The following is a 26,462-nucleotide window of genomic DNA, read 5'->3' as shown; positions in this document are numbered from 1 at the left end:
TAGGAAGGAAAAATAATGTTTATCAATGCCACATTCTTTAAAGTTGCCATGGTAAAACAGTGATATGAGGGGAAAATTAAGGTCTCTGTCCTCCATCCTTTAATATTGCCCATTGTGGTGGAAAAAATAGGGGTTTTACTTCCTTTCTATGTAATTCTGGGACAGAAGCTCAATACAGCATACTTTTCTGAACAAAATATACACTAAAAAAGCCATCAAATTATGATAAGGTTTAATAACAAAATTTATTTTCTTTTGGTCTCCTTAGAAATCTGTTTATAAACTGATAGGATAAAATTAGATCCCAAGTTTCATAATCTCTCTCTTGAGCTTGTTTTCCTGTGCGTGTGTCTTTTTTTAAAAAGGATGGAGGATGCATAGTATAGTCATTTTCAAATTTACCATACCAACTGTCTGCCTGGTCTAAAATAGCTCAGAAGCCAAGAAAGAGTGTGTGTATGTGTTTAAATTAGGGTGGGTATCATTCTTTAAATTAATACCTGTGGCAAACAGGGTGAGGTCTTTGGAACAGCTGTTGGCAATTCATAAGTTATTTGCTTAATACTTGCATATGCTTGAATTCATTGTCACCTGTTTTTCCAGTATGAGTATTTTGTACCAACAAGCAGCTGCTACTTCTGTAAGCACAAATGTAACTTTTATATCTATATGACTGTCAGTGCATGTGCTATACTGTGTGCCGAGCAATTTGAAATCTGTGTGAGTGTAGATTTCACAGAACAAGGACTTCCAAAGGTAAAGAGGAGACCCTGCCTTTGTTTAGTCTTGTTTCTCATAAGAATATGGAATTATTAAAAAAGAGAGCTAGAAAACATCTATTGAGCCAGCTAGTTTATCCCCTGTTGTTTTAGTGTATTGACCAGTCCATTTTTAGATAACTCAAGAACAGGGGCTTCCTTCATATTCCTTGGCAGATTGTTCTACAATCCAGTGGGTCTCATTCTTAGCAAATATTTCCAGATATGCAGCCTAAAACGTCCTTTGTTTAATTTCGTACTCTGTCCCATATATCCCCGTCTCAGGATCTTCTGCCTCAAAAAAGTGGTATCCGTTTATCCCTTTGCTATAGTAAATATCCAGGGTAAAGTTTGCAGACATGAGAAAATGGCACATGAATTTGGACCTGCGATGTTTATCTGCAGTAGGGGCAGAGGAGATTCTAGTCATGAAAAATCCCAAACCAGGGTATTTGAGTGGAAATAGGTGTTTTGTTAGGAAAAGGAAATTGGTGTGTCTCGTGTTACGTAAGGGGTGGTTTTCAACCCTCGTCAATTCCAAGATAACTTATAGTGAAACTTCAGTTGTGTTAGGTAGAAGGGGCCTAAATTGTTGTTTATTTAAGCACCTTCTTAGAAGATGGAATTCTTAATTTTCAGGACCTTCCTCTACTTTCTGGTTCGGGCAGGGGCTAGGTGGTTGCTTCTGTGGTGGTAGTACAAGTGGGAGATCCAAACAGTGCCCCTATAACAACCAGGAAGAGTCCCAACCTATGCTGAGACCTTGCCTGGGTAAAGGGGATATTCCAGCTCCAGTGCCTTCCTCTCTAATATCCACCATGGGTTGGCGTGATTATTTTCAGGAGAGTGGGTTATGCCAGAAATTCTTGTGCTTCTGGGGGAAAGTGGAGCAAAGTGCTACTAGTAGAAACAGGAGGGTTGTGTTGGCAGGTCTCTGATGCAGGCCAAGCTGTTGGTGACTACAGACGCTTAAGGAGAGGGAAACTATCCTTTCCTTCCTCTTCTCCAGGGGCAGCAAACTTCTTTTACTGGCTCCTGCTGTATTGCCAACTCTTGCCATTGTTTGGAAGTCTCATAACATTTGTGGGTTTATTTTAAAGCCCCAGCTCCTGGAGTCTTGTGATGATTAAATGGAAGGGAAAAAAAGTTAATTTCCTGCCTTTGTGGCTGCAGAGAATAGCTCAATAATATCACTCCAAAGGCTCAAAAACCAGGAGCCAAACAAAAATAACCCAAATTTTATTATTTTCAAAATCCCAAGCCAGTCCCATGATTTTGGAGGGCCTGGATTCCGAGTTTGGAATGCATGGGGTTGGAATCACTTCGTGCTTAGCAGATGGCTACTCCATCACCCTCTACTTTCCTCCTGCGTGTTCTTTACTGGGGAAGAAAAGGAGATATACGTAGAAAAGGCCTGAACATGCCCCCAAACTGCAGACCACAAATCCTCAGCACTATGGAGTGATAGCACTTTCATTAGATGAGGCCTTTTTTTTTTGCTCAAGAGAGTACCAGAATAGCATCCTGTGCTCTTGTTGCTGCATAGGTATGCTGAGGGAAGAGGTTCCCTATACAAAGGCACTTCCTGTACAAATGCAACGGAATAACATAGGCCTATATATACTTAGAAATCATTGCACCTACCACTGATATGCAGAGGAGTTATTGAGCAGTGCACCACAGCCATTTAGAACAAGATATGAAGAAAATTCTATATCCAATTGAAAGTGGTATGGGCATTTTTAGATACATTTCTGTAACTATATGGGAATTTGGCTGGGACACCAGAACAAATATCCAATCTTGAAAAAGTACCCTGGGAGGTTTAATGATTAAATGCTGTGATGTCGTTCCCAGATGTGCTGCTTTTAGGTGCTAGGAATAGATTAGTTGATTTGGCAAAGTATCCAATTTATTAGTGGACTTCCAGACAGTTCAGAGGGTTAGAGATGCTCAGTTTACGAAGCTGGGGCTAGATTGTGTAGGTATGCAATGGGGGGAAGGGTGTAAAGAGCCACAAAGCTGGCCACAACTGCAGATATGATTGCACAATCTCCGCTGAGCGCAGTTACCCCAAAGATGAAGCTCTAGCCTCCCCCTGAACCAGGCAGCAGAGCTGGCTTGTGGTGAACGATAGTGTGTGCTGCAATTCTTTCTCTTTAATTCTGCTGCCCTTGAGTGCCTTGGGAGTTCTGGAAGGCATTATGCAGTGGTACTTGTACTCCTAAATAGAGCTGGTTGGGAATTTTTCGAGAAAATGTTTGGCTTGTTTTTTGTCCGAACATGCTAATTCATTTTTGAAACTGAAATTTGTGTCAGGAAGATTTCTCGGGTAGCAGAATGAATTTCTTGTGGGGTGAGGGAGGCAAGGAAGGAACCAGAGCAGGGACTTGAACTTGGGTCTCCCACACCGCAGGGCTATTGGCTATTCTGGGGTGGGTGTCTCTTTCTTCTTGTTTTCGTTACACATCGGAATGAAAAGACACGTCAAAACCTCAACATTTTTTGCAAAATGAAATTTTTGTTTTCTAGCCAGCCCTACTCTCAATCTCTTAGGTGCTTTTGAAAATTGCACCCGATGCCTACTGAAGCTCATTCCATAATGGTGCAGACCCTGTTCCCTCCAATATTTACATTGGTTTTCATTCTCTTTTATACCTGTATTAAGCTATGTCATTTATAAAGCTTAACAATATTGTTACATGCCAAATAAATCACAGCACTCTGTCAGAGCAGGGTAAGTTGAAAAACCCTCTTTATTCTATTTACGTAGGCCAGACAGTAATCCTATAAGTAAAATTGGCCTAGACATGTTTTTTTAATTTTCTTTCATGCACTATTCTTGCAGTTGGAAATTGGCAAGATTAGTAAGCTGTCTGAAAAGAATGTTGACTCCTTAGTAAATACTGACTTGATCTTTTTCCCCCCTGCATAGTAAATAGAGTATTAAATATTTTAACAGTCTTTCTGAGAGAGGTATGGAATGCATAGCTCTTTCTCAGATTGTGCACTCAAGTAGGTTCTGATTGCTGGAACGTTATGCCTATTTGAGTCCTGTGGTGTTTGAAAACAGAATCATTGTGTTAAAATTAATTTTGTATCTAAACTGTGATTATGCAACGCCCCCTTGCCCCCCACCGCTCCGTTCCCCACTGCAGAATTCACTATTTTGTATTTTTTACCTTCTTCAGATATTGCATTCATCTCAGGATTACAACACAGAGAACAAAAAATAGCTGAAGCTGACTTTCACATAAAACAAAGAGTATCTGATTTCATCAGACATTTTTTGTCTGTTTGCCTTTCTTCCTGGCACTCCAGCATCCATATTCTTTCTCTCTGTTTTCCAGTCCATCAATCTCATTCTACCTCATAGGAATATCCATTAGTAAAGTGTTACCTTTCTAATCACAAGGGAACTGGTCCTGTAGTCCTTACCCAAATATAACTCCCATGATATCCCTACATTGGGTCAAGTGCAGAGTAATGGAGAACCAGACCCATCATAGTATTCTGGTTAAACATTTTACCTCAATTAATCTGTTTATGAACTAAAGGAGATAAGTGCATGAAAGCAAAGAACTAACTATTTATTTACTAATCCATCCCCTGCCAGCTGCAGGTGGACCTTGCTATTTTGCAATTACACTCAAGTATATTTTTGAGAATTATACTCTTAAAATAGGTACTGAAATTGACTTGGATACTGCATATGTTTTTAAAGTTAAAAGGTCCCTTAATGCCTCTAGAGAAACATTATTTCTGTTTAATAAAATGTAAACATTCTGTTAAGGAAATGCAGTGATTGCTTTGTGATATTTTCAATGTATGAGTAGTCAAGGCACCCTGACTTCTTAATTTCCTTCTTCTTTTCTTTCTTTCTCATTTATCTAAAACACTTTTGATTCTTTTATGTTCTTGTTAGTTCTCCCCAAATGCATGTTTCAACCTTGCAATTCTCCATATGTCAGCTATCGCTGCTCTCTTTGTACTCTCTTTGCAAATTTGGACACCTTGCAATTAGGTCTATTTTCCCTGTTACTAATGGAATATGTAAAGTGGGATTAGTCCCAGCCCTGAGCCCTGTGGTGGGCAATTCAAAGAAAAGCAGTTATAGACACAGTCGTTTTCTCTGTGACTTTGGGTTGTGGATTCGTTCCAGTTTTTTCTGCATCTTGGCACACTTACATCTTGTTGATGCCCCCCAACAAAGACTCCTCTTCAGAGATGTTCTAAGATCCATTTTTCCCAATGTTTCCCCCTCCCTTTGCTTTCCATTTTCACTCTGATTATGCTCTGCAACTACTCCCTCCTTCTCTTTCCTTTCTCTGTTCCTGCCTCTGAACCAAGGTCATATTCTCTATCCTTCCTGGCAATTCCTATGGGTGGGACACTGTTTTGTATGGAAAAGGTCAAGCATATGTATTGTTATGTTCAGAATGAGAGTCAAATGAGTTGGGTGTATAGATTTGGCCAGGCAAATGGCTCAATGCCCATATCTAAATATCAGCGACCACAATTGGCAGTACACTTGTAATTTCAAGGGTAAGTGAATGCTTAGAGTTGACTCAAATTTGTGTTTGCCTCTGTGCGTCAGCCTACCTTATCATGCATGCAGATACACTCAACAGGCTGTGTGGTACTTGGAGAAGCAAATCCTGTGTAGGCAGTATGTAATCATTCTCACCTGGCACTTTGGACTAAGCACTATAATCATGGCAATTTGAATGTGATATCAGATAATTTTCAATTAGCATGACTTGTAACCTGCATGTTGATATAATGATAGACTTTCGGTTTACAAAATATGTATTGTCCTAGGAGCTTGGAAGCCAAAGTGTGCCGAGTTCATAGCATCTAGGAGTTATGCAAAATTAGCTAAGCTTTAGCATTCAGGTAGTGCTTGCTGCTGGTGCTGTATACCTGCATGAAAAGTTCTGGATCAGTCTGTCTGTGTTACGTACTTATTGTCACAGTTTCAAGGTAATTGAACCCGTTTTGCCCCTCCACGGTCCACTCCAGGAGTGCCCAGTCAGGTCTTAGGTCTCTAGCCATCACCTGTCTCTGGGCAGAGGCCCTTGTCCTGTTCCCTCCTGACCAGGGGTTTTGAGGCTGTACAGCTCTGTCTTACACTGTGATATCCCCAGGAAGTCAGTCTACCAGTGTATTGCTTTCTGTGCAAGGACTACGAACAGTGTATTGCCAGCAGTTACAAGTTACCACACAGCTCTTTCTAAGCAAGAACATTTATTCTTAAGGTAAAAGCATGCCAGAGAAAACCTAATAAATAGCTTTAAACACGCACCAAACATACCAGGAGTCACCCATCGGTCTCATGAGGCCTGAGTAGGCTGAAGTCTTTCCATCCCTGCCACAAGGGGTGCCCCCTCCCCTCGCCTTGGACAGAAGATCATGTCAGTTTGCTGGATCTGAAAGAAGCCCATAAATCAATTCAAGTTCATCCTTTTATACCAAGAAAACCCAGCCTGACCCAGCATATGCAAACCTCCCTATGGGGTGGAACTTGTAGGAGTTGATACAGTCTCAGGGTAATCGTCCTCCTGCTTTTTACTTCCTGGAAAAGCTGTAGTAAACCTCTCCCATGGAGTAGAACAACCAACTGCAGTGCAGAGATACCCAAAGTGACTTCGAAGGTCACAAAGGATATTTGTGACAGAGCGGGAATCTAACTCAGCCCTGGTTAATGCTCTAACCACTGGACCATCCTTCCTTGTATAGATTTGGTTTTAGTCAGTATATTTACAGTTGCTGTGACCAGTAACATACTGGATTATTCTTGTAGTTCAACTTTGAAAAACCCCTGCACCGAGTGTATAGTGGAGACTTTAGCCACTACAGTCGAAGGCGTCTTTGCTGTTAACTCTCTAAGGATACACTCCCGGAAGATGCTGAGTGCCCTCCAAGATCAGGACCTAATTTAGTGAAGGGCTAATCCCTGAAGGTGTTTCAAACATATCGGGGGGGTCTCCTCTTTTATAAGCTTGATCTCACCTCCTCCCTTTCTTTGAAGGCCATCCATTAGACTCTCTCCATCAGACCCCCTTCAGTCCTGATCTTCTTTCAGTAAAGAATCATAGAGTTCAGTAAGACTCTGGTCTCTAGAATGGTTCTACTTTAAATTCTTTCATTTCCCTTCACCACCACCTGACAAATCCCAGTGGAGAGGGCCTGGAAAAATAGGTAGGTCTTCACAGCATAGTCTGAAAGTCAACACACATTAGGCCAGATTCTCTGCTCCAGTGCAGTGATACCAACAGAAAATGTGGCACTTGGCCTCTAAAGGCATATCTATGCTGCAATAAAAGACCTGTGACACGGCCACAGCTGGCCTGTGTCAGCTGACACAGGCTTGCGGGGCTCGGGCTCCAGGGCTGAATACTGCAGTGTAGCTATCCGGGGTTGGCCTGGAGTTCAGGCTCTGAAACCTCGTGAGGGGAGTGGGTATCAAAGCCCAGGCTCCAGCCTGAGTCTAGATGTCCACACTGCAATTTTTAGCTCCACAAGCCGGAGTCAGATGACCAGGGCTCTGAGAATCGGGGCAGTGAGTTTTTTACTGAAGTGTAGACACACCTGAATGACCCGCTGGGGAATGCATTGCAGAATCAAGTGTTCTTTACCGGGTACACCCTGCCTAACATTCCATTCGTGTTTAAACTGGGAAGCTCTTTGCTCGAGCCCTTCAGATTCTCTCAACTGCCACAGTAGCAAACGAAGGAGGTAGGATATCTGTAAATTGGACAGGACCTAAACTGGTTGCCAATCTGGCCCATAACTAGCCACTTTTTCATCCAGACATGCACTCATTTATTCTGATGTTGTGGAGAGATTCAATCTGTGACCAGTGTTCCTAGAAAGTATAGGTTCCTGTTCTGTAGATGATGTGCTCTATACACTTACTGAGCCCAACATGCTTGCTTTTATGCTCCTGTTCGAAGGCACCTGAAGGTCACCAACCAGCTTTTACTTCTTTGAACTCCATTGTTTTTCACAGCTAACTTGGCTAATGAAAGATAAAACAATGTAATCTGTAAAACCCTTCTGATTTTATGAACTTACGTGAAGCCTTTGGAATTTGTTATTATGATAACATTGTTATTCACTTCTTGCTGATAGAAGCATCAAAGCTAAGAATAACTCAGCACTCACTGAAAACTGGATTTGTTTTTCAAAGGGAAGGAAAAATTGATTATACACAGGCTTGCCTGCCATAGCAGGGGACTGGACTCAATCACTTCTAGTCCTGTCTTCCCAAGTGTGCATACAATTGGTCATTTTCTAACAATTAGGGTAGTTTTATGATTTGTCTGTTTCAAAACAGATTGGTATTAACTCACTTTGATAGCTTCATTCCTCCTCTCATTCACGCAAAATATTAAACTGATTACTGGTTTCAGAGTAACAGCCGTGTTAGTCTGTATTCGCAAAAAGAAAAGGAGTACTTGTGGCACCTTAGAGACTAACCAATTTATTTGAGCATAGCTGTAGCTCACGAAAGCTTATGCTCAAATAAATTGGTTAGTCTCTAAGGTGCCACAAGTACTCCTTTTCTTTTTGCGAAACTGATTACTGTGGCCCTCTACAATAATTTATGTAATTATTTGATTAAATTTTTTGAAAATGCTACAGTGATGTGTGAAACTTCTGCAGTAGGGTTCCTCTCCACAAAGTCCCTCTAGTTGTTTGTTTGCTTCCTTGTTTGCTTGTTTTCACAAATAACAGCGGGGTTTGCCAAAGGGATTGATCACTGAGTTTTACAAAACTTTCAGCAAACTTGGGCTGATTTTCAAGACAGCTTGGGCCAATTTTTGTTTTCAACTGGAAACTGTGCAAAAGTCTTTGGTTTCCCATCATTCTGACCCCAGACCAGGAAAAATTTGATGGTTCCAAATTTGAATATGGTTTGCTCAAACCTGAAACACAGTGATATTCTGGAGGTTCAAACCCCTATGCAAAACTTAACTTGAAAGAGAGGTTCTCTCAAAGTCTTAAGAAACAAAACTGCTGAGATTTGCACAGCTCTAACGTTCAGCCACCACAAATAGTTCTCATGAGGTTGTATTCATGTGCAGGAAACAGTGTAAATATAAGGTTCCATTCCGCAGAAAAGGTCTGTGGGTGTTTGTACTATGTACCCAGTAAAGAGGGGCATAGACCGCATTTTTATTTGGGGGGAAGGGAACATTCTGAGGTCTCACTCATGAGTTTTTTGAAAACATGAGACTGGCAATACTGCCATAGTGTGTTGAAAAACCTCAGATTAAGTTCACAGCTGAAGAGGCCAGTGCTGGCCCGGCTACCGCTAGCTAGCGAGGGCCACCACTAGCTGCCTGCACTGAGGCAGCTCTTCTAGCCACAGGGAGGGGCAGCTTTAGTAGCATGGTCTCACGGATTAAATGGGACAAATCCCTGCTCTGATAGTGACTCCCTCTGTGGCTTTTGTCATGTCACATAGTGCAGAGTTTTCAAATGTGGACACCCAAAGTTAGGCATTTGAATCCAGAATTAAAGACGTGGTGCTTAACATCAGACACCCAGGTTGAAAGTGTTGGCCTTTAAGCTCTCTGTGCCTCAGTTTCCATATTTGTAAAATAGGACTGTGATAGGACTAAAATAGGTAGTCTGCCCTCTTAAGGGTAGTGGTTGCTAGTAGTCAGCCCACCTGTCACATGGCTTGACCCTTTAAGGTTTGAAAGGGATAATATTTTGAGAGAGAGGGAGGAAGTGGTCCCAGGAATAATTATTGCTTGAGAGAAAATCCCATCACTGTATCTTTAAGGGCCCTGGGGCCAGGAGCCTTGGAGAGAGGGTGGAGGCAAGGCTCCCCTCCCACCCAACCAATTGGGAGTGAGCTGGGAGTAGGGGACCCAATGGTATCCTCCCTCATAGCAGCGCAGGCACCAGTAGCAGAATCCTGCCTGGTGGATCCTCCTAGCCTGAGGATTAATAAAGGGAAAATGGGCCAGCTGAGGGAGAACCTGGCTCAGGCCCTACATTATCACCCAGCCTCATGGAGGAGAGCTGATATGTCTATGGAGAGGTAATAACTGCCCGAATTACCTGGCTTCAGCAAGAGGGCTGGGGCTCCTGACAGAAGAAGAGACAGAATGACTGTTTCATTGATGTATATATACCCTGTTCCAGGAGAAGAGCTGAGGGGGGTGGGGAAACTGACTCTGGTTCAACGAGAGACAGGGAGACTGGTTAACTCATGACGTGGCTCCAAGGAGGAGAGCTGGGAGACTCCTGTTTTGAGAGAGAGAGAATTGGAAGCATTATTCCAGCCCCAGGAAGGGGGTTGGGAGGCGTGTCTCCTGAACCGGGATGCAGAGCTGAGCACGACTTTTACAGGGACCCAAAGATGGGTGTTTCGGGGCAACTAACAAAGTAAGTCACCCTTTCTAGAAAACTGAATAAGTCATACCCCATGATGGGCGTGTGGGTTTTTGAACCAACCTAAGTCTGGTAATTTATTGAAAACCTCGGGGGTAGGGGGAGTTCTGAGTGCAGTGCACCACCCAGGCTACAAGGAGTCTCACCCCTTGGTAGGGGCTAATGATAAACTTTCCTATCTCTCAAAGGAGAATATTTGCAACAGGTTGTGTTTGGCCCCAATCCTGTAATGTACCACATGTGCTGTGCCTCCATGGAGCCCAAATGAATACTGTTGATTGCGGGATTGGGACCGAAGTTCTAAAACTCATCAGAATGCACACAGAACAAGCTGCCTCCCAATTCTCCAGCAGTGGAATCTGCTTTTGCAGCTGGGGGATAAGGGGTCAGGATTTAAAGACCCCTCTACCCTCCTACAAACACCCCCCCGCCCCCCGTGTAAACTGTTGTTATGATAATAATGATCTGGGCCTTGAGCCATCACTTCTGTTGGGCGTGTTATAGTACACACAAAATGCTATGCACTGTCCAAACATAAAACACAGTCTCTAGTCAGAAGAGAGCTAAATCTAAGCCATTTAATAAATGAAGGCTGCGGAAATGGGATAAAAACATACAAACCCTTCTTGGGCTTTTCCCCTATAAATATCAATGATCCCCAGTTTGTCTAATTTCTTGTAGGTGTCCCAGCAAATATTTGGGGGTTTTTTGGTGAGACGTGATGTGAAGGTGAAGAGGTGTACTGGCCTTGAGGCTCACTTGAGGGAGGATACCTCATGCATAAGGGCTGACTCCATCTCTGACTCCTCCAGGCTTCGTGGAGAGCGCTCTCACTCAGGTCCTGGGCCTTGAGCCATCGCTTTTGTTGGGTGTGGAATCACATGATTCTCCCATTCTCAGACGGGGCCTTAGGCTGCAGACCTCAGGTACTAACTGTAATCACCTCAGCAGGCCTGACTTAAATTCAGCACTGCAGTTCTCTTCTCTCCAGCAGCTTTGCCCAGTGGTTCATAGTGTAAGACTATTAAAACCAAGTATTACATTATTTAGAACCAAAGCGTTTAAGAGAAAAACTGATCTTAACACAATAAACACCCTATATGCGTGCCGGTCCTTCCCTAAGTCTTACCATTCCCCGGAAGCTGGGGAAAGATACCAACTTCTTTCAGCTACCCTGGCAGGACCTGTGTTTCTGTTGTCCAGGTCAGTCCCTCTCATCAGGAAGAGCACACTCAACACACTCTCTCTGGAGAGTCCTTTTAACTGTTTAATATCCCTCTGATCTCTAGACTCCTACAAAAACAGCTGTGTAACTTCTGGTTGGAACCTGGATGCAGGCTGATGTCTTGTAGTTGCCCCAAACAGTTTATTGGGAGGTTGCTTATTTCTTCCCTGGTCATTTTCCATCAGTCCCCTGTTAAGCTAGATCAGTATGGTCATACAGGGATGTCTAATAACACACTGTACAGTAACTTCATTTTACTAATCAGGGTATCCATAAAATGATTCATACAGTATCCATGAAATGATCAGTGTTCTTGGATTATTATGTAACAACTCCATGTCCACCAGGAGGAGCATTGGGTAAGAAATTGAATAAATTGCTGGAGAAGCAGCCAACGGAAGGGGGTTGGGGGTGTCGAGTTTAATGGCACTGGATGAATGAAGGGGTTGTGATTAGAGATACGATAAGAGATGAGTGAATAAACAGGGAGGGGACGGATTAATTAAGCTAAAAAGTCATCTCATGATCCTCTCCCCATGGTTACCCAGTTTATTTATGTAGTCTGAGACTGTGTTGTTCATTCATATTAATTCAGAGTTGGGTGTGAGCATGGTGTTCAAGTCAGTCAACTGTTTATTTTTTTCAGTGGTTGGAAAGCTAGGACTTGAGTCAGTAATATTTTTGGTGGCAGGGAGTTGGTGGCAACATGTGTTTCAGTCCTGGTAAAAAATGCTAAAACTGGCCCTATCAGCAAGATCTGGGATAAGCTTTGGCTATGGATGTTTGCCAGGATTAAGGGTTGTTGGGAGAGAGGAGCCTTTAATGCAACTCAGTCTCTTCACTTTTTTTCTTCTGTCCTCTAGAGCTAGTGTACCTGCAAAAGCTATTTTTAAAATGGATTCCAGATGAAAGTGGAATTGGTATTTTTCCTCCCCCCCCTTGACTCCCCATGCACCAGAGGATAGCTGGGAGCCTCTACCTGCACCAGGAAAATCCCATTAACTCTTCTTTTTCCATTCCTGGTTTCCTGCAGCTCAGGTTTGGGGAGGGGGAGAAGGGAGGTGAGAGAGAATCATCCTCTCTAGCAGCTGCTTGTAATATTACCTCTCTCCGGATCTCAGTTCTTGCTGTCAGTACTGATGCTGATTCTCAGTTCTGGAGCTGAGTGGGCTATCTGTAGCAAACCAATTTATTTGTCAAGCTTAACCCTTTTTATTAATGATTTTGCTTTTTCTTAATTTACTGCCACTTGTTTGGCAAATGCTTTATGGGAAAATTGAACAAGGAGGGGTGTGAACATGGTTGGGCAAAAAAGCAAGTCAGAATTAATGAAAATATTAGTGACTTTTCTATATGCTCCGAGAGGTCCAGCTGACATCATTACTGTTAGCCATCTTGAGACATATGAGCATAAAAAGGAGGCGTACGGTACTGTTAAGCTCTGTGCAAGACCAAGAGCTGGACAAAGTTCTGAGAGATCAAGTTCTGAAGCTGAGGAAATAAGCCAGTTTTGTCACCTGAATAAGGATTAGTCTGCACCACAATTGAGCTGTGGGAGTCTGCAGGCTTCTACAGCCATAGCCAGGCAGACTCTTAACTTTGCTGAATTGAACCTCTATAGTTAAGCATTTATATCAAATACCTGGACACAACATTTGGTGACCAGTGATTCTATTAAATCTTCTATTATATGAACTAGACTTACATACAAAATAGCCTGGTGATTAACTCCTTGGTTGCTGGCAATTTGAATATACACCCAGGCCACAGAGCAGTAAACAGCAATGGAAAATAAGGATATAATTCCATATTCACAGGGACATATTTATGTTGTGGTGACCTACATCCATAGAGAATTGAAGGGATTAATTAGGGATACAGCTAACCCTTTCCGTTTCATTGTGCTACAGGGCAATAGCATATGTTTTTAGGAGTTGGAATTTAACAACACACTTAAAGGGTCTGGATTTAAGTTTACAACTCTAAATAAGTAAGGCTTCAATAATAGCTAGTAAAACTAGGCAGAACCTTGCCTGCATCTTGGAACTTTGGAAAGATCATCTTTAAAGTTGGGCCAAACACTCTGCCAACATCAACAATCGGAGTTCCGCGAAGTGTCTTTAAAAATTAAATATCCAGTTGTGTGGCTTGGCTGCATGGATTGTTGTTTATTTTGTAATCATTTAATTTGTATAAGTCTTTAGTGTCATACAGAGTGGAAAATGTGAAAACTTAAAACAGCTATCAGCTTGTCATGACTCAAAAAGTTTTGGAAGAAACTTTGTAACAGACTGAAGAGAAAAGAATGAAAACCACGTGTCAGTCTCACTGGCTTACTCTGTGTGTGTGTGTGTGTGTGTGTGTGTGTGTGTGTGTGTGTGTGTGTGTGTGTGTGTGTGTGTGTGTGTGTGTGTGTGTGTGTGTGTGTGTGTGTAAGAAAGAGCAAGGTCAAAATTCCTACAAATTCAGGAGCAGTTTGCTTAATGATCGATTAGGTCCTTTCCTCTCAAGCATGGTGTAAATGTCCAGAAATGCAGAGGCGTGCCACAGTAATGCAGCCCTGCATTCCTTTGACCCAAAGCAGGATCAGATGCCTTTGGAGCAATTGTATGTTTGTTAGACACAGTACTGGCCTTTCCTTGGGGAGCCTCATGGGAGGAGCCTTTGTCAGACGGCTCCAGTTTTATAGTCATTGGCCTTTTGTGTGTTTCAACTTTCAAACAGCCTTCCATTCAGAAGAGAAGCACTTTGGAAATGCAGCACCAAACACAGATTTCTGGAATATTTCTTTGGCTGACTGGGATAAGTTTTTACTTTCAGTGGATTCAGCAGTGGATATAGTGAAGTCAATCGTCCCGTTAAAGTCTGACTTTGAAGTCTGGACTGAAAGGATGGAAGTTTAGAAATTGCTCTGGTAAAGGAATCTGTGCTAAATTGGTGGGCGTGTTTTTGTTTTGTATTTTTGAGCTGAGGATGATTTGGAATGGCAGAGCTGGCTATTATTTCTTGACACTGGTAAGTGTGAATTGTTTGAGAAAAATGGTTATGCAACTAAACTTATATATGGGTTGGTTTTTAAAATAACTTAAAAAAAAAAGCATTTGGGGATCAAAAATGAAAAGTAGTTTGTTTCTGTCCTGCCATGCAAACTCTTTATTTCTCTTTATAAAAGCTGTCACACTTTTTTTGCTGCTTCCACGCTGTTCTCCGTTCACTTTTGAAGAGTAACGTGTCTTCAATATTCATATTGAGTGGAATGCTGTCTTTCATATAGCTCTGTACTGAGCTTTTTAAGAGTCTTGAATTAGATGAGGATTAACTATCATTATCGCAAAGTAGCTGAAAAGACTTGGATTTTGTGGATATTGCCATAGAATGTGGTTGGATTCCTTTTAGACTCTCGTATCAGTGTGTGTTTAGCAGTTCAATGGAGACTTAAGGGTTAGTTATATTGCAAAATGAAACTTCTGACTCACGTTTACTATTCATAAATTGGAGACTTTTAAATTCTATAAAAATTACATCACAGCGTGACTAAGAATACTCTGTCCTTCTAAAAAGCTGAAATACAATGAGAGTTATTGTGGCAGTAATGTAGCAAATGCATTATGCTTATTCATCTTGTGCAATCATTTATATTTGTAATATTTCATGCAACTTCTTACTGCTGTTTACAGAGGGCATAGCAAAAATTATTTTAATCTATAATGCTCTTTCAGTACATTTACTTTACAGGCTTTTTTAAACTATACGTAGATACTGACCATGATATGCCACCTTAACTTGTAGTTTTTAATTTGATCATATTAATATAACATTCCATACAATTAGACTTTCTCTTCTATCTTAATGATTGATTGTGTTTTTTCACATTAATAGGGTAAATTAAGTATAAATATTTGAGAGGGATTCCAGGCCCTAAAGTAATTTATGACTTAACATCACTACCTGCTGAGGGAAATTCTTTATCATGTCAGCATTTCCATAAATACTGCCAGAAAAGTAACGCTTCAGAAAATTACTCTTTGCTATTGGGTGCTCTGATTGGCTGAGTCTGTGATGCCATTGTCTTCCAGTTAGTATGTGGTATTTTGTGATTACTGGCAGGGACTGCAAAATGCAACATAAGTTGAGTTGGGGTTTTCTCTAGAAGATGGGGATCTCCCTTGAGGAAAAATCATTTGAGAAGATTATATTTAGAAACAATTCAGTTTCTATTCAATACAACTGTTGCATTTATCTTCCTTCCATTCTTTGTCACCAAGGATATTTTGCACACAGAGGCAATTTCCTTGTGCCTTGAAGCCACTATGTTGGGTGGAAGCAGCATGGAGCTGTATCCCAGGAGGGATTTCAGGAAGCCTAGTGTTTCAGGCAGGCTTTTTTTAAAGAGCTTCTGAGGAGTCCAGCTACTATGCCAACCATTTGGAAGTTATAGTTTGTGCTGCCCTTTGAGCCAGGCCAACTTTGCTGCTTGTCTCTCCTACCACCTGACTTCCTTTGGGATAGCTAATGTTACAGGTGACACTAATTGTGTTCTTGCACATATGGCAATTGTGCCCAGTCACTGTGCAGAGCTGTAGGCGCTGGGTAGAGGGTTCTTGCTGCATATCCACTCTCTTCTGCACACTCAGACAGGGTCCATGCACATTCTGGTTGAGGATCTTTGTTTCTGAAGAATTCCTCTGCTCTGGCTGCTTATTCCTCATATGAAGGCCTCATAAATTTGTGACATCAGAATTATTTCCACAGAAGCCAGTATTCGTATCCTGGCAAGAATTATGGCTTCTGGTGAATGGTAGAGAAAAGAATAGTTAGAGAAGGAATGTTATGGACAGCTGGCAGAGTTTAGGGCAACTGCACCTGTACTTTTCCTTAGCGGTTCAGCAAGGGCACCTATTCCTAGACTTCCGGCTCCCCAGCTGTTGCGTTTCTTGGGTGGAGACCCACATCTCTGTCCCTTCTGACTGGGATATTTCCAGGCTGCACAGTTCCCAGAATTCTCCACTGTATTATTCCCAGCAAAAGACAGTCTGCCTAAGCAGGCCTGCTTCACTTCTCTCCTCGGAGACCTGACATGGTGTAATTGCTACAGCGCTGTTATCACACAGTTCTTCCAAGCAAGCATATTTTATCCTTAAGATAAAAATGCGACAGAAAAAAATATAGGTTCTTTCATGGTTTTTAATATATGTGTTCTACTAAGTATACCAGAAATTTCTCTCCCACACCCATCTCCACATGGGCTCTGGTCAGTGTCTGTCCTTCCAACCCTTCCCTAAGGAGTGCATTTTCTGGATAGGAATAAAACCCCTGAGCCTGTTTAAAACCAGGCTATTTATCCAAAAAAACTTTCTTTGTTAGTCCCTAGAGAATTCAGTTTGAACTAGTATAACTGAAACTCTCCGGGGGGTGGCTTCAAAGGGCTGATAACTGGAGGAATCATATTAGCATACCCCCTTCTCCTAAAGAAGATACATACAATCTCACAATAACTCATAAACAATTGGATATTTAATACAATGGACCCCAAGGTATTGAACTCAGTAAGATTTGTCCAGGATATTGTTATATTTGTTGGAGCAACATATTATATTTGGTTACCCGTATAGGATAAGAATAAAATTAAAGAATTAGTTAACTTAAGTTTAGTTAAGGAAATTTATTTGTATTGTAAAGAAAAGCCTGGACTAGCAAGTACTGTAGAAGGAAGGTCTTAAAAAATAATGAGTTTGATAAAGCCAAAAGGAAAAAAGTGTGGTGAATGTTTGGTTTAAAGAATAACTAATGAGATAAGGGGAAGTTTCTAAAAAGAGGGCCTCTGACCGAGAGAGATGACTGCAGATGGTTAAATCAAAGAGAGAAAATTTGTCTTAAAAAAAGCCAGCACAGCTCTTCCCCAACCCACACACCAGTGTTAAAGCCTGTGTGAACCCAAGTGAAATGGGAAAACTGTTGGACAGTAAGAAGGGGGAGGAAAGGCCTTGGAAGAAAGGAGGTTGTAAATTTTATCTGAATTAAGACCGGAAATAAGGGTGAATAAGCAAATTGGTTTTTAGCTAAAGTCAGTAATTGGCAATAACATCACTTGTTTATTAAAGCGCATAAAAAAGTAAACACTTAAAGGGTTCATTGCTAATACCTGCCTGACCATGCTGGAGCCAGCCAACATGGGGTCTAAGCATCCCTGGGTTTAGCCTGTTTGTAAGTGTCTTAATCAAATGCTTATAAATGTTTTGTTACTGTTTGAATGTAGTAAATTGCTTATTATTTAGGCTTTGGGGGCATGTTTAGCGCAACTGCATAAAGTACCTTTTGGCCTTTGAATGTAACTTTAAAAATGGCTAAATTGGTGTTAGGTACTTTCCCAAATTAATATTAATATTTTCAAACATTATTAATAATTCCAACACCTCCATCTGCCCTGCCTCACCCTGACCTCTTATTAGTCCCATTCATCTGTTATGTCTTGTCTGTTTTTACAGCACCTAGCATAATGGGACCCAAACTGGTTGAGGCTTTTAGGCACTACCAGTCCTGTGTGAAGGGAGATGCATGCAGGAGCTGATGGGAGATTTTTCTGTTACATTTGAAGCACCAGTAAATATTTGTTAGCTATTCTAAATGACAGCGTATTTGTTAAAACTTTGGATAATTAAAAGTTATACTGGCTTCATTTTAGTTAATTAGGAAATATAAGCTGTGCTCTACACTTCCGCATTAGGTTACAAAAACCTGACTCAGTATACTAAGGAGAACTACCCTGAGTAGCAGTTGTCCTTCTGCTGTAACACCTAAGAGACTTCTCCTAAGTGTCCTTGAAGGAGGTATTATAGAGGAAGGAGAATGTTATTTGTCCTTCACAGCTGTTGAGTCAGCACTTTTGATTTGTTTATCAGAGTGAGATACTGTCTCCAGGGCTGGCTCTAGGTATTTTGCTGCCCCAAGCAAAAAATTTGCCGCCCCACGCTCAGGTGGGGCTGGGGCTCGCAGGCGGCGCTGGAAGCGGAGGGAGTGATGTCACCTTCTCCCAGCGCCTGCAGGGGCTTTACCACCTCCCCTGCCCGGCCGCGCAGAGAAGCCCCAATATACTGGGTGGCACAAGGCAGCGCAGCCCCAGCTGCCCGGCAGGACTCGCCCTCTCGTCCCCAGGTGGCAGCTGGGCCTTGGCAGCTCAGCATCTCGGGGCTGGGTCTTCCCCTTCCCGCTGTGGTCAGGGGCGCAGCGCCCTCGCCCCGTCTAAGTGGCGCGGCTCCAAGAGCGCAACTGCCCTGAAAAAAAAGATGGCTGGAATGCCGCCCCTGGAAATGTGCCACCCCAAGCATGTGCTTGCTTTGCTGGTGCCTAGAGCCAGTCCTGACTGTCTCCTTCTGACACCAGCACAGAATGGCCTGTTCCCTCCTAAGCCTGTTGAATAATCTTTATAGGAATCTCAGAGTGTAATTTTCCTTGTTTTTTAAGAATAAAAGTATTTGGGAGTGTGCAGAGTAATTACAGCAGCTTATCTCACTGTTCTGCCCTCAGTTCAATTTGATATCATCAAGGGAAACTAATTTATGGAGTAAACGTCCAAAGAAAGCAAGAGAAGCTAAAACTCTGCACCTATCCTAGAAGGAGTGAGCCAAGCACTTATTGAAACAGAAGGAACATTAAGCAATCTAGGCAAGTAGTCGGACTAACTTAGATGGGCTACTGGACCTCTTCCCATTATAAAATGTTGCTAATATGTGGTATACTAACAAGACACTTACATAAATTATATAATTAACCCTCACAACAGCCTCGTACATTGGTGAGTACTGTTGCACATATTTTGTACACAGGTAAGCTGGGGCTCAGAGACACTGATTGGCCTAATATCAGTCCTGGTTTAAATATATGGTATTACTATTAACTGAGGGAGTCTTGTATCCCAGCCTCTGTTCTAACCACTAGACAACATTCTCTTCCTATGCCTCTTCTCTAAAAATATGCTGGGCCAACAACACAAACACTGCTCAGTCCTCCCTTTATAAGTATTTTGTGTTACTCTCCAGTATTTTCCCTAATCACTTCAAGCAGGGCTGGATCTACCATATGTGAAAAACAGGCAGTCACACAGGGCTGCATGATATTAAGGGCAGCAATGGGTTATGCAGATAACTGGAGGATAGCTGGACTTGGACACTTACTGGTTTTATCAGAGAAAACCTGAGCCTGTTATTGACAGGCTGCAAAGGGCGCCGTAGCCAACCCTCCTGAACTGAAAGAACATGAAGTGGAAGGAATAAAGGGGAAAATATTGATCAGCCTGGAGGATTCTCTCCCCTCCTCCCCATAACCTCCTGACTTCAAGATTTTCAAAAACCTTAGTGTAAAATTGTCGTTTAGGGCATTGATGCCCAACCTTATTACACAGGAGGGCCACATAAAACAAAGCACAGCCTAGTGTGGGCCAAACAGATTCTACATATTTTAATAGGATTTAAAGTCACCTGTGTTGACATATTTTAAGTTCAGCTTGTTTCATATGTATTTAGATAGGTTGTTTCTAGGTACAGTATTGTCTATTTACACACTTATATAAACTAAAATGATGTAAACATGATGACAAAATGCTTATGAATCATCCATTAGTGTATTTTCTTGAAGCAGACCTTATGAAATGCTCTGGTGGGCCACGTGCAGCCCATGGGCCATAGGTTGGGCACCCCTGGTTCAGGATACAGATACTGTGGATAACAATGGGAGACCTGTACATGGATCCAAGACAATATTTAGCCCTAATTTTGTAAGCAAAGCTATAATCATCCCTGATGAGTCAGCTCATCCCTGCTAGCACTCATTGTCACGTGTCAGCAAACCACTTAAGCCTTGCTTTTACCTATTTAAAAAACAAAATTTTACCTATGTCAAAATCAGCTGCTTTTTTTTTTTTTAATTAAAGCAGGACTTTAGTCTCTCAAATAGAAGAAATATCACATATGCATGCCATTATTCACTATTCATTTATATTTAATGCACATCAGGAAATTGGGGCAAACTTCATCTGAGAGACTCATTAGTGACTTTATGTATGTGCCTCCCTAGCAATGATTTGAAATGCATCTCCTCAAGGCCAAGCAGATACCTTAAGATTAAAACTGTGAAACACGAGAGACCAAGGACACTTGTTGATAGAAGGCTTAGCCGGGTGACATACTGATTGCAAACTGAGTCCTTTGGTCTTTTGACTGAATTTATAGTGTGCTATTTGCAGCTGTTATTAAGCAGCTGGTTGTTAAACTGTGAAGTATTTTTCCTTTGAAAAATATTTCAGTCATGCTAGCCATAAGGAGAATTTGGAAGTAATTTTTAGTAGATCTCTTTAATAGATTCCACTCGACCCAGAACTCAGTCAGTAGAATGAAAAGAGGCCTTACTGATCACCCTATGCAGAGTTTATGCTGAGATAAAGTTGTCCTGAAAGACTTCTTAGTACTGTGGGGGACTTGTGGTGTTGGTAATCTGAAAGGCATGTATTAGGCTAATATAGCTCTGATTTAAAATAATTTCTGTTGTGGAACTAGATGGAACACTTTTTTGGGTTCCCTCTATTATTAGGCTGGTGTCTAGTAGGGTGGCTTTAGTAATAAACTGCTTCACTACCATCTTTTCTGTTTCAAAATGGGTTTCAAGTTGTACAGTTTGTGACCTGTGTGAAAAGATTTGGGGCACGTCTTCACCGGCAATGTTAAAGCGCTGCCATGACAGCCCTTTAATGTGGCTTGTGTAGTTGCGGCACAGCGCTGGGAGAGAGCTCTCTCTAAAAAACCCCACCTCCACGAGGGGAATAGCTGCCAGCGCAGCTTCCAACTTGAAACTTGCAGCACTCGGGGGTATTTTTTTCACACCCCCTGAGGGAGAAAGTTGCAGCGCTGTAAAGGGCCACTGTAGACAAACTCTTGGTCTCCTGTTGCGAGGGGGAAAGGTGTCTGTTGTTGTCAGAATCAAAGAGATGCAAATGACTGAATGAGAATGGAAATGTAATCTGCTTCTTACCTCTACAGTTGGTCCTTCCAGGTTATGGCAGATGAAGGTACATCAGCATGGCAAGGTTGGGAAGTTTTCAGAGCCATGACCTGTGCTGTACTTTTCTGTGTATCTACAGAAGACTGTTCGTGACTGTGTTGTCAATAATTATAATAATACTCAACACTTACATAGCTTTTTATACCACAAAGCAGTGTACAATGGTGAGCTAATTAGTTAAACTTGCACACTTCGTGAATACTTAAAGTCCCTTTGAAGGGAGTGTTTCCCAAAAGGGATGATGCTCCACCTTGGGATTGTGCAAAAGATGAGGTGGTGAGGTTGGATGAGGGACCACACACAGACCTCCCAGTTGTTCTTCAGAGGTTCAGCTTTCATTTAAAAAATAAACAAAGCCCTGTTACCATTGCCAAAGCAAACCTTTAAAATGTAAGGCAAGTATAACAAATGAAGACACATAGGCCTGAGTTTCCAAAGAGCCTAAAATACTGGTTCTGAGGTCTGATGACATTCACTTCAAGTGAGTGAGTTTGTGTTGGGGGGGGGTGGGTGGGGGGGTGAGAGAACCTGGATTTTTGCTGGAAATGGCCCAACTTGATTATCATACACATTGTAAGGAGAGTGATCACTTTAGATAAGCTATTACCAGCAGGAGAGTGGGGTGGGAGGAGGTATTTTTTCATGCTTTTTGTGTGTATATAATAAGATCTTCTACACTTTCCACAGTATGCATCCGATGAAGTGAGCTGTAGCTCACGGAAGCTTATGCTCAAATAAATTGGTTAGTCTCTAAGGTGCCACAAGTACTCCTTTTCTTTTTGCGAATACAGACTAACACGGCTGTTACTCTGAAACATTCACTTCAATAGGTGCTAACATGGATACCAATGATGATAGTTTAAATGTCAACAATGTTAACTATACTATTGTACATCAAAGTATGTAAGAAAGGAGAGGAAGTATCATCATATTAAGAAGCTCTGCACCCGCATTTTCCAAAGCATGTTTAAGGATGGGACCTCTAGAACTAACTGAGGGACATAAAGATGTAAATTAAGATGTTTAGTGCTTTAATAGCCCAGCACTTAGCAGGCTTGTAGCAGAGGTGCAGCTGGTTTCACTTTTCTGGATGGGGCTCAGTTTTTAAAAAATTGTAAAACACAGATTTAAGAAATGGCCTATGACCAGCTGCAGAGATGACACTCAAGGTCAAGCTCCATTTTATTAATAAAAAGATATACCCCCTTTTTCAATAAAGGCAATAAAGGCAAAGACACTCTATCAACCGAACTAGAAAACTTTGTAATCTACAACATCTTGGCAAAACATTTCCTTCCAAGAGCTGATCCCTGAGGTGATGTTAACCTAGGATAATGAGGACCTTTGTTCATCTAGCTTTCTACCAATAGTTGCATAAAAGTAATATTACACCTTTCAAAAACAGGCAAATGTGGTAGGTTGTCATTTTGAAATTTAGTTCAGCACAGTGGGTCAGTTCTGTTCTCCTTGGCATCAGTGTAAATTGAGGAACACTCCACTGAAGTTATTGTGGGTTCTCTGTTTACACAACATGAATGGTTTCAGAATGTGACCATAAGTACTATAGGAAATGAAAAGTAGAAGAAAACACTAGCTCAGTAAGGGATGTAATTGTAAGGACTTTAAAAAAAAAAGTTTTATGAATTATTTTTCTCATATGAGTATGTTACTTTACATTTTGGTTAAAATATATGAAAATAATGATATATTCAGATAGTAACTTTTGGATATTGCCAATATAATATTGCATCATTACAGTGCAGTTTAACTCCTTGTTGTGTCCTTTTAAACTAAACTGTACTACTGTACAGTATCTCGTTTAGAAGCTAGATCTCAGCTTATCTAAGGAAGGAACAGTCTAGTGGTAAAACATTTGTCAAGTTTGTTTTTTGGTGTGAAATATGAGCATTTGGAATTATATCGATCCACATGGTCATCTTCCAGCTATTACATGTAGGTTCATACCCTTTTCCTAGCATCAGATTCTGGCCGAATCAGCATGCACGCAGCTTCTATTCATTTGATATCAATGGGAGTAATATGGACATGTTTCAGAGAGCAGAACTGGGTCAGAAATAGGGAGCCCAACTTAAAACTTAGGCTATGTGTGCACTTGCACTTTTGTCGGAAAAACGTCTGTCAGTCGGAGGGTGGGGAGCGTGAAAGAAACACCCCCATGGCCAGCGTAAGTTTCACTGGCAAAAGCGCCAGTGGGGACAGCACTGTGTTGGCAGGAAATGCTCTCACGCTGACATAATTATCGCTGCTCGTTGGAGGTGGTTTAATTATGCCCACAGGAGAGCTCTCTCCTGTTGGCACAGAGCAGCTACATGGACACCTTACAGTGGTGCAGCTGCTGCGGTACAGCTGTGCCACTGTAAGGTCTGTAGTGTAGACCTTAGGTACTCTTGTTCAGGAACCAATTCTCAGTGCCCAAGTGTGTAACTGGAGGCCTCAGTTTAGGGCCAAATTGTGAGTATGACTGAACATCTGAAATTCCCATTGGCTTCAATGGGTGTTGGAGTTACTTGGCATCTCCAAGGTTTTGGTCTTGATGGCCCAGATCCTCAATTATATTTATCCTAACTCCCATTGATATCAGTGGAAGTTAGGTGCCTAAATACCTTTAGAGGATCTGGGCAAAAGGACTCCGCAATAAATTCCAGGGGCGTTGCTCTCTTGTGGTTTGTGGCGGTACAGTGACTCTGGTGACTTCCCAGAAATAGCTTCCTCAGAGAAGACTCTTTCCTTATGGATTTGATAATGTGTTTGGTATATAATATTACTTTGATCCATCTGCTCAGCACTTACACACCAGAAAGTGTCAACAAGATTTTAGATCCAGATTGTGTCCTGCTGTGCATGGATATACTCAGTATATGTAGGTATACTTGGTTCTGCCTCAGTGCGACTAGATGACCTCTAGAGGTACCTTCCAGCCTTACATTTGTATGATTCTGTGATAGCAAGAGGATGTGGGACAATGGCAGAAGGAGCCCTCCATGTTCTGTGCTGCTTTGTGGCAGCCAGGCACAGTCCTGAGGTGACCAGAAAACAAAGTGTGAAGTGACCAGAGTTGATCTCCCTCCAGCACAGGGGTGGGAAAACTTTTTGGTCCGAGGGCCACATCTGGGTGGAGAATTGCATGCAGGGCAATGAATGCAGAGCAGGGGGCTGGGGTGTAGGAGGGAGTATGGGGTGTGGGAGGGGGTGTGGGGTGTACGATGGGGCTCAGGGCAGGGGATTGGGGTGCAGGAGGGGGTGCAGAGTGCAGGAGGGGGCTCAGGGCAGGGTGCGTTGGGGCTCGGGACGGGTTTGGGGTGCAGGAGGGGTGTGGCAGGGGATTTGGGTGCAGGAAGGGTGCAGGCTCAGGGCAGGGGGTTTGGGTGCAGGAGGAGTTCAGGGTGCGGATTCTGGCCCGGCACCACTTACCTGGAGTGGCTCCGGGGTGGCAGCGGGGCTAAGACAGGCTCCCTGGCCCCACACCGCACCGCTCCTGGGAGCGGCCGGCACCACGTCCCTGCGACCCCTGGAGGAGAGGGGGAGCAGAGGGCTCCGTGCACTGCTCTCACCTGCAGGTACCTCCCCTGAAGCTCCCATTGGCTGCGATTCCCCATTCCCAGCCAATGGGAGCTGTGGGTGCTGTGCCTGCAGGCAAGGGCAGCACACGGAGCCCTCTGCCCCCCTCACCCCCAGGGGCCACAGGGATGTGGTGTTGGTCACTTCTGGGAGCGGTGCAGGGCCCACGGTGCCACGGCGGTGGCAATCCTGCAGGCCGAATCCAAAGCCCTGACTGGCTGGATCCAGCCCATGTGCTGTAGTTCACCCACCCCTGCTCCAGCAGCTAATGGAATTAGTAGCAATGTGGGGAGAGAGTGGGCTTTGTACCCATTGCAAGGATGGCTGGAGCTGCTGCTACAGTGTTCACTCCCTGGGAGCTCCAGGAGGAATTCTGGCTGATTCAGTTTCTCCTAGTGCTGCCACTCACTGCACCCCAACCCCTCCTCACCCTTGCTTGTGCAGCTCTGCCTTACTAGTTTGAAAAAAATTCTTATGAATCTCAACATAAGGAAATCTTGCCATTTCTAGTGTCAAACACCAGTTTATTTCCCCATGCATTCTTAACATTGTAAGCAAAACTGGCATTGCCTCACTATTATACAGTGAGGCAGTCTTTATGTAGGCCAAAGTTCTGTTGACTTCAAACAGGCATGTGCAGACCCAAAGACTAGACGGTTGAGCCATGCACATAGGTGATTTTTAAAAAAAGCTCTTTCCCTGCATTAGGTAATGCACATGGAAACGTATACGTAAGGTTGCTATAGACTACCTATGCTAAACAATGTCTCCAGATGTAGGGATTAAAAGCAATTGTAATTCTACAAAGACCTCTAACTGTGTCATTTTTCCATCTCTCTTCTTTTTATACAGTTCTCTTGTGCCAGGTGATGCTATAAAATTGGCTTCTTCCACTGATTCTTCCAAACAACTGTTAGCTGATTCTCTGCCTTGTGAAAATGCTGCTCCTCTGGGTGCCGCTGAGCTGACTGCAGCAAGGTACAGTAAGGGACTCATTACAGTCATGGGGATGGAAAGCAACTGTAAACTTCCTTGTGTCATGGAGGGCACTAGCTAAGAAATAAGTGGCACTGGTTTTGGGATGGGGTGTGTCTAGGGTGGCCAAATGATATGCTGTTTCAGTGCCTCTTCTTGGCAGCCTGTCACTGAAGCTCCTGTAGAATCTATGCCAGAATTTCAAGCTGCCCCCTCAGACAGAATCTGCAAGGAAAGGTGGCATATCCCATCCCCGGGGGAGTAAATCCCCCTGGGGCACAGCAGAGGCTGGTGGCACAGGCAAATGCAATTTATACCTTTATTAACTTACACCTTTTTCTCAGCACAAGGTGAGTTGGCCCTTCATGTTTAGACCTTTTCTCCTAATATTTAAATTTGCCAGATTCTTTGCTGGAATGATGCTGATATTAACAAAGTTAGTTATTTGGAGTGGATTGGAAATT

General features: G+C 42.6%; 1 protein-coding gene across 10 annotated transcripts in view; it reads left to right on the top strand.

The window, feature by feature from the left end:
* The window catches only part of TACC2 (transforming acidic coiled-coil containing protein 2), a 163,597-nt gene that overhangs the window by 22,360 nt on the left and 114,775 nt on the right, over positions 1-26,462 (top strand). For all 10 annotated transcript variants that reach the window (XM_075131038.1, XM_075131039.1, XM_048857605.2 and 7 more), the window contains exon 4: positions 25,876-26,001. In XM_075131038.1, coding sequence (XP_074987139.1) covers positions 25,876-26,001 — 126 coding nt within the window. The remainder of the gene's footprint in view (positions 1-25,875; positions 26,002-26,462) is intronic.

The sequence above is a fragment of the Caretta caretta genome, chromosome 7 (genome assembly GCF_965140235.1).
Source record: "Caretta caretta isolate rCarCar2 chromosome 7, rCarCar1.hap1, whole genome shotgun sequence".
In the NCBI taxonomy this organism is placed as follows: Eukaryota; Metazoa; Chordata; order Testudines; family Cheloniidae; genus Caretta; species Caretta caretta.
The sequence above is the reverse complement of the archived record's forward strand: the minus strand, read 5'-3'. Positions and strand labels throughout refer to the sequence as shown.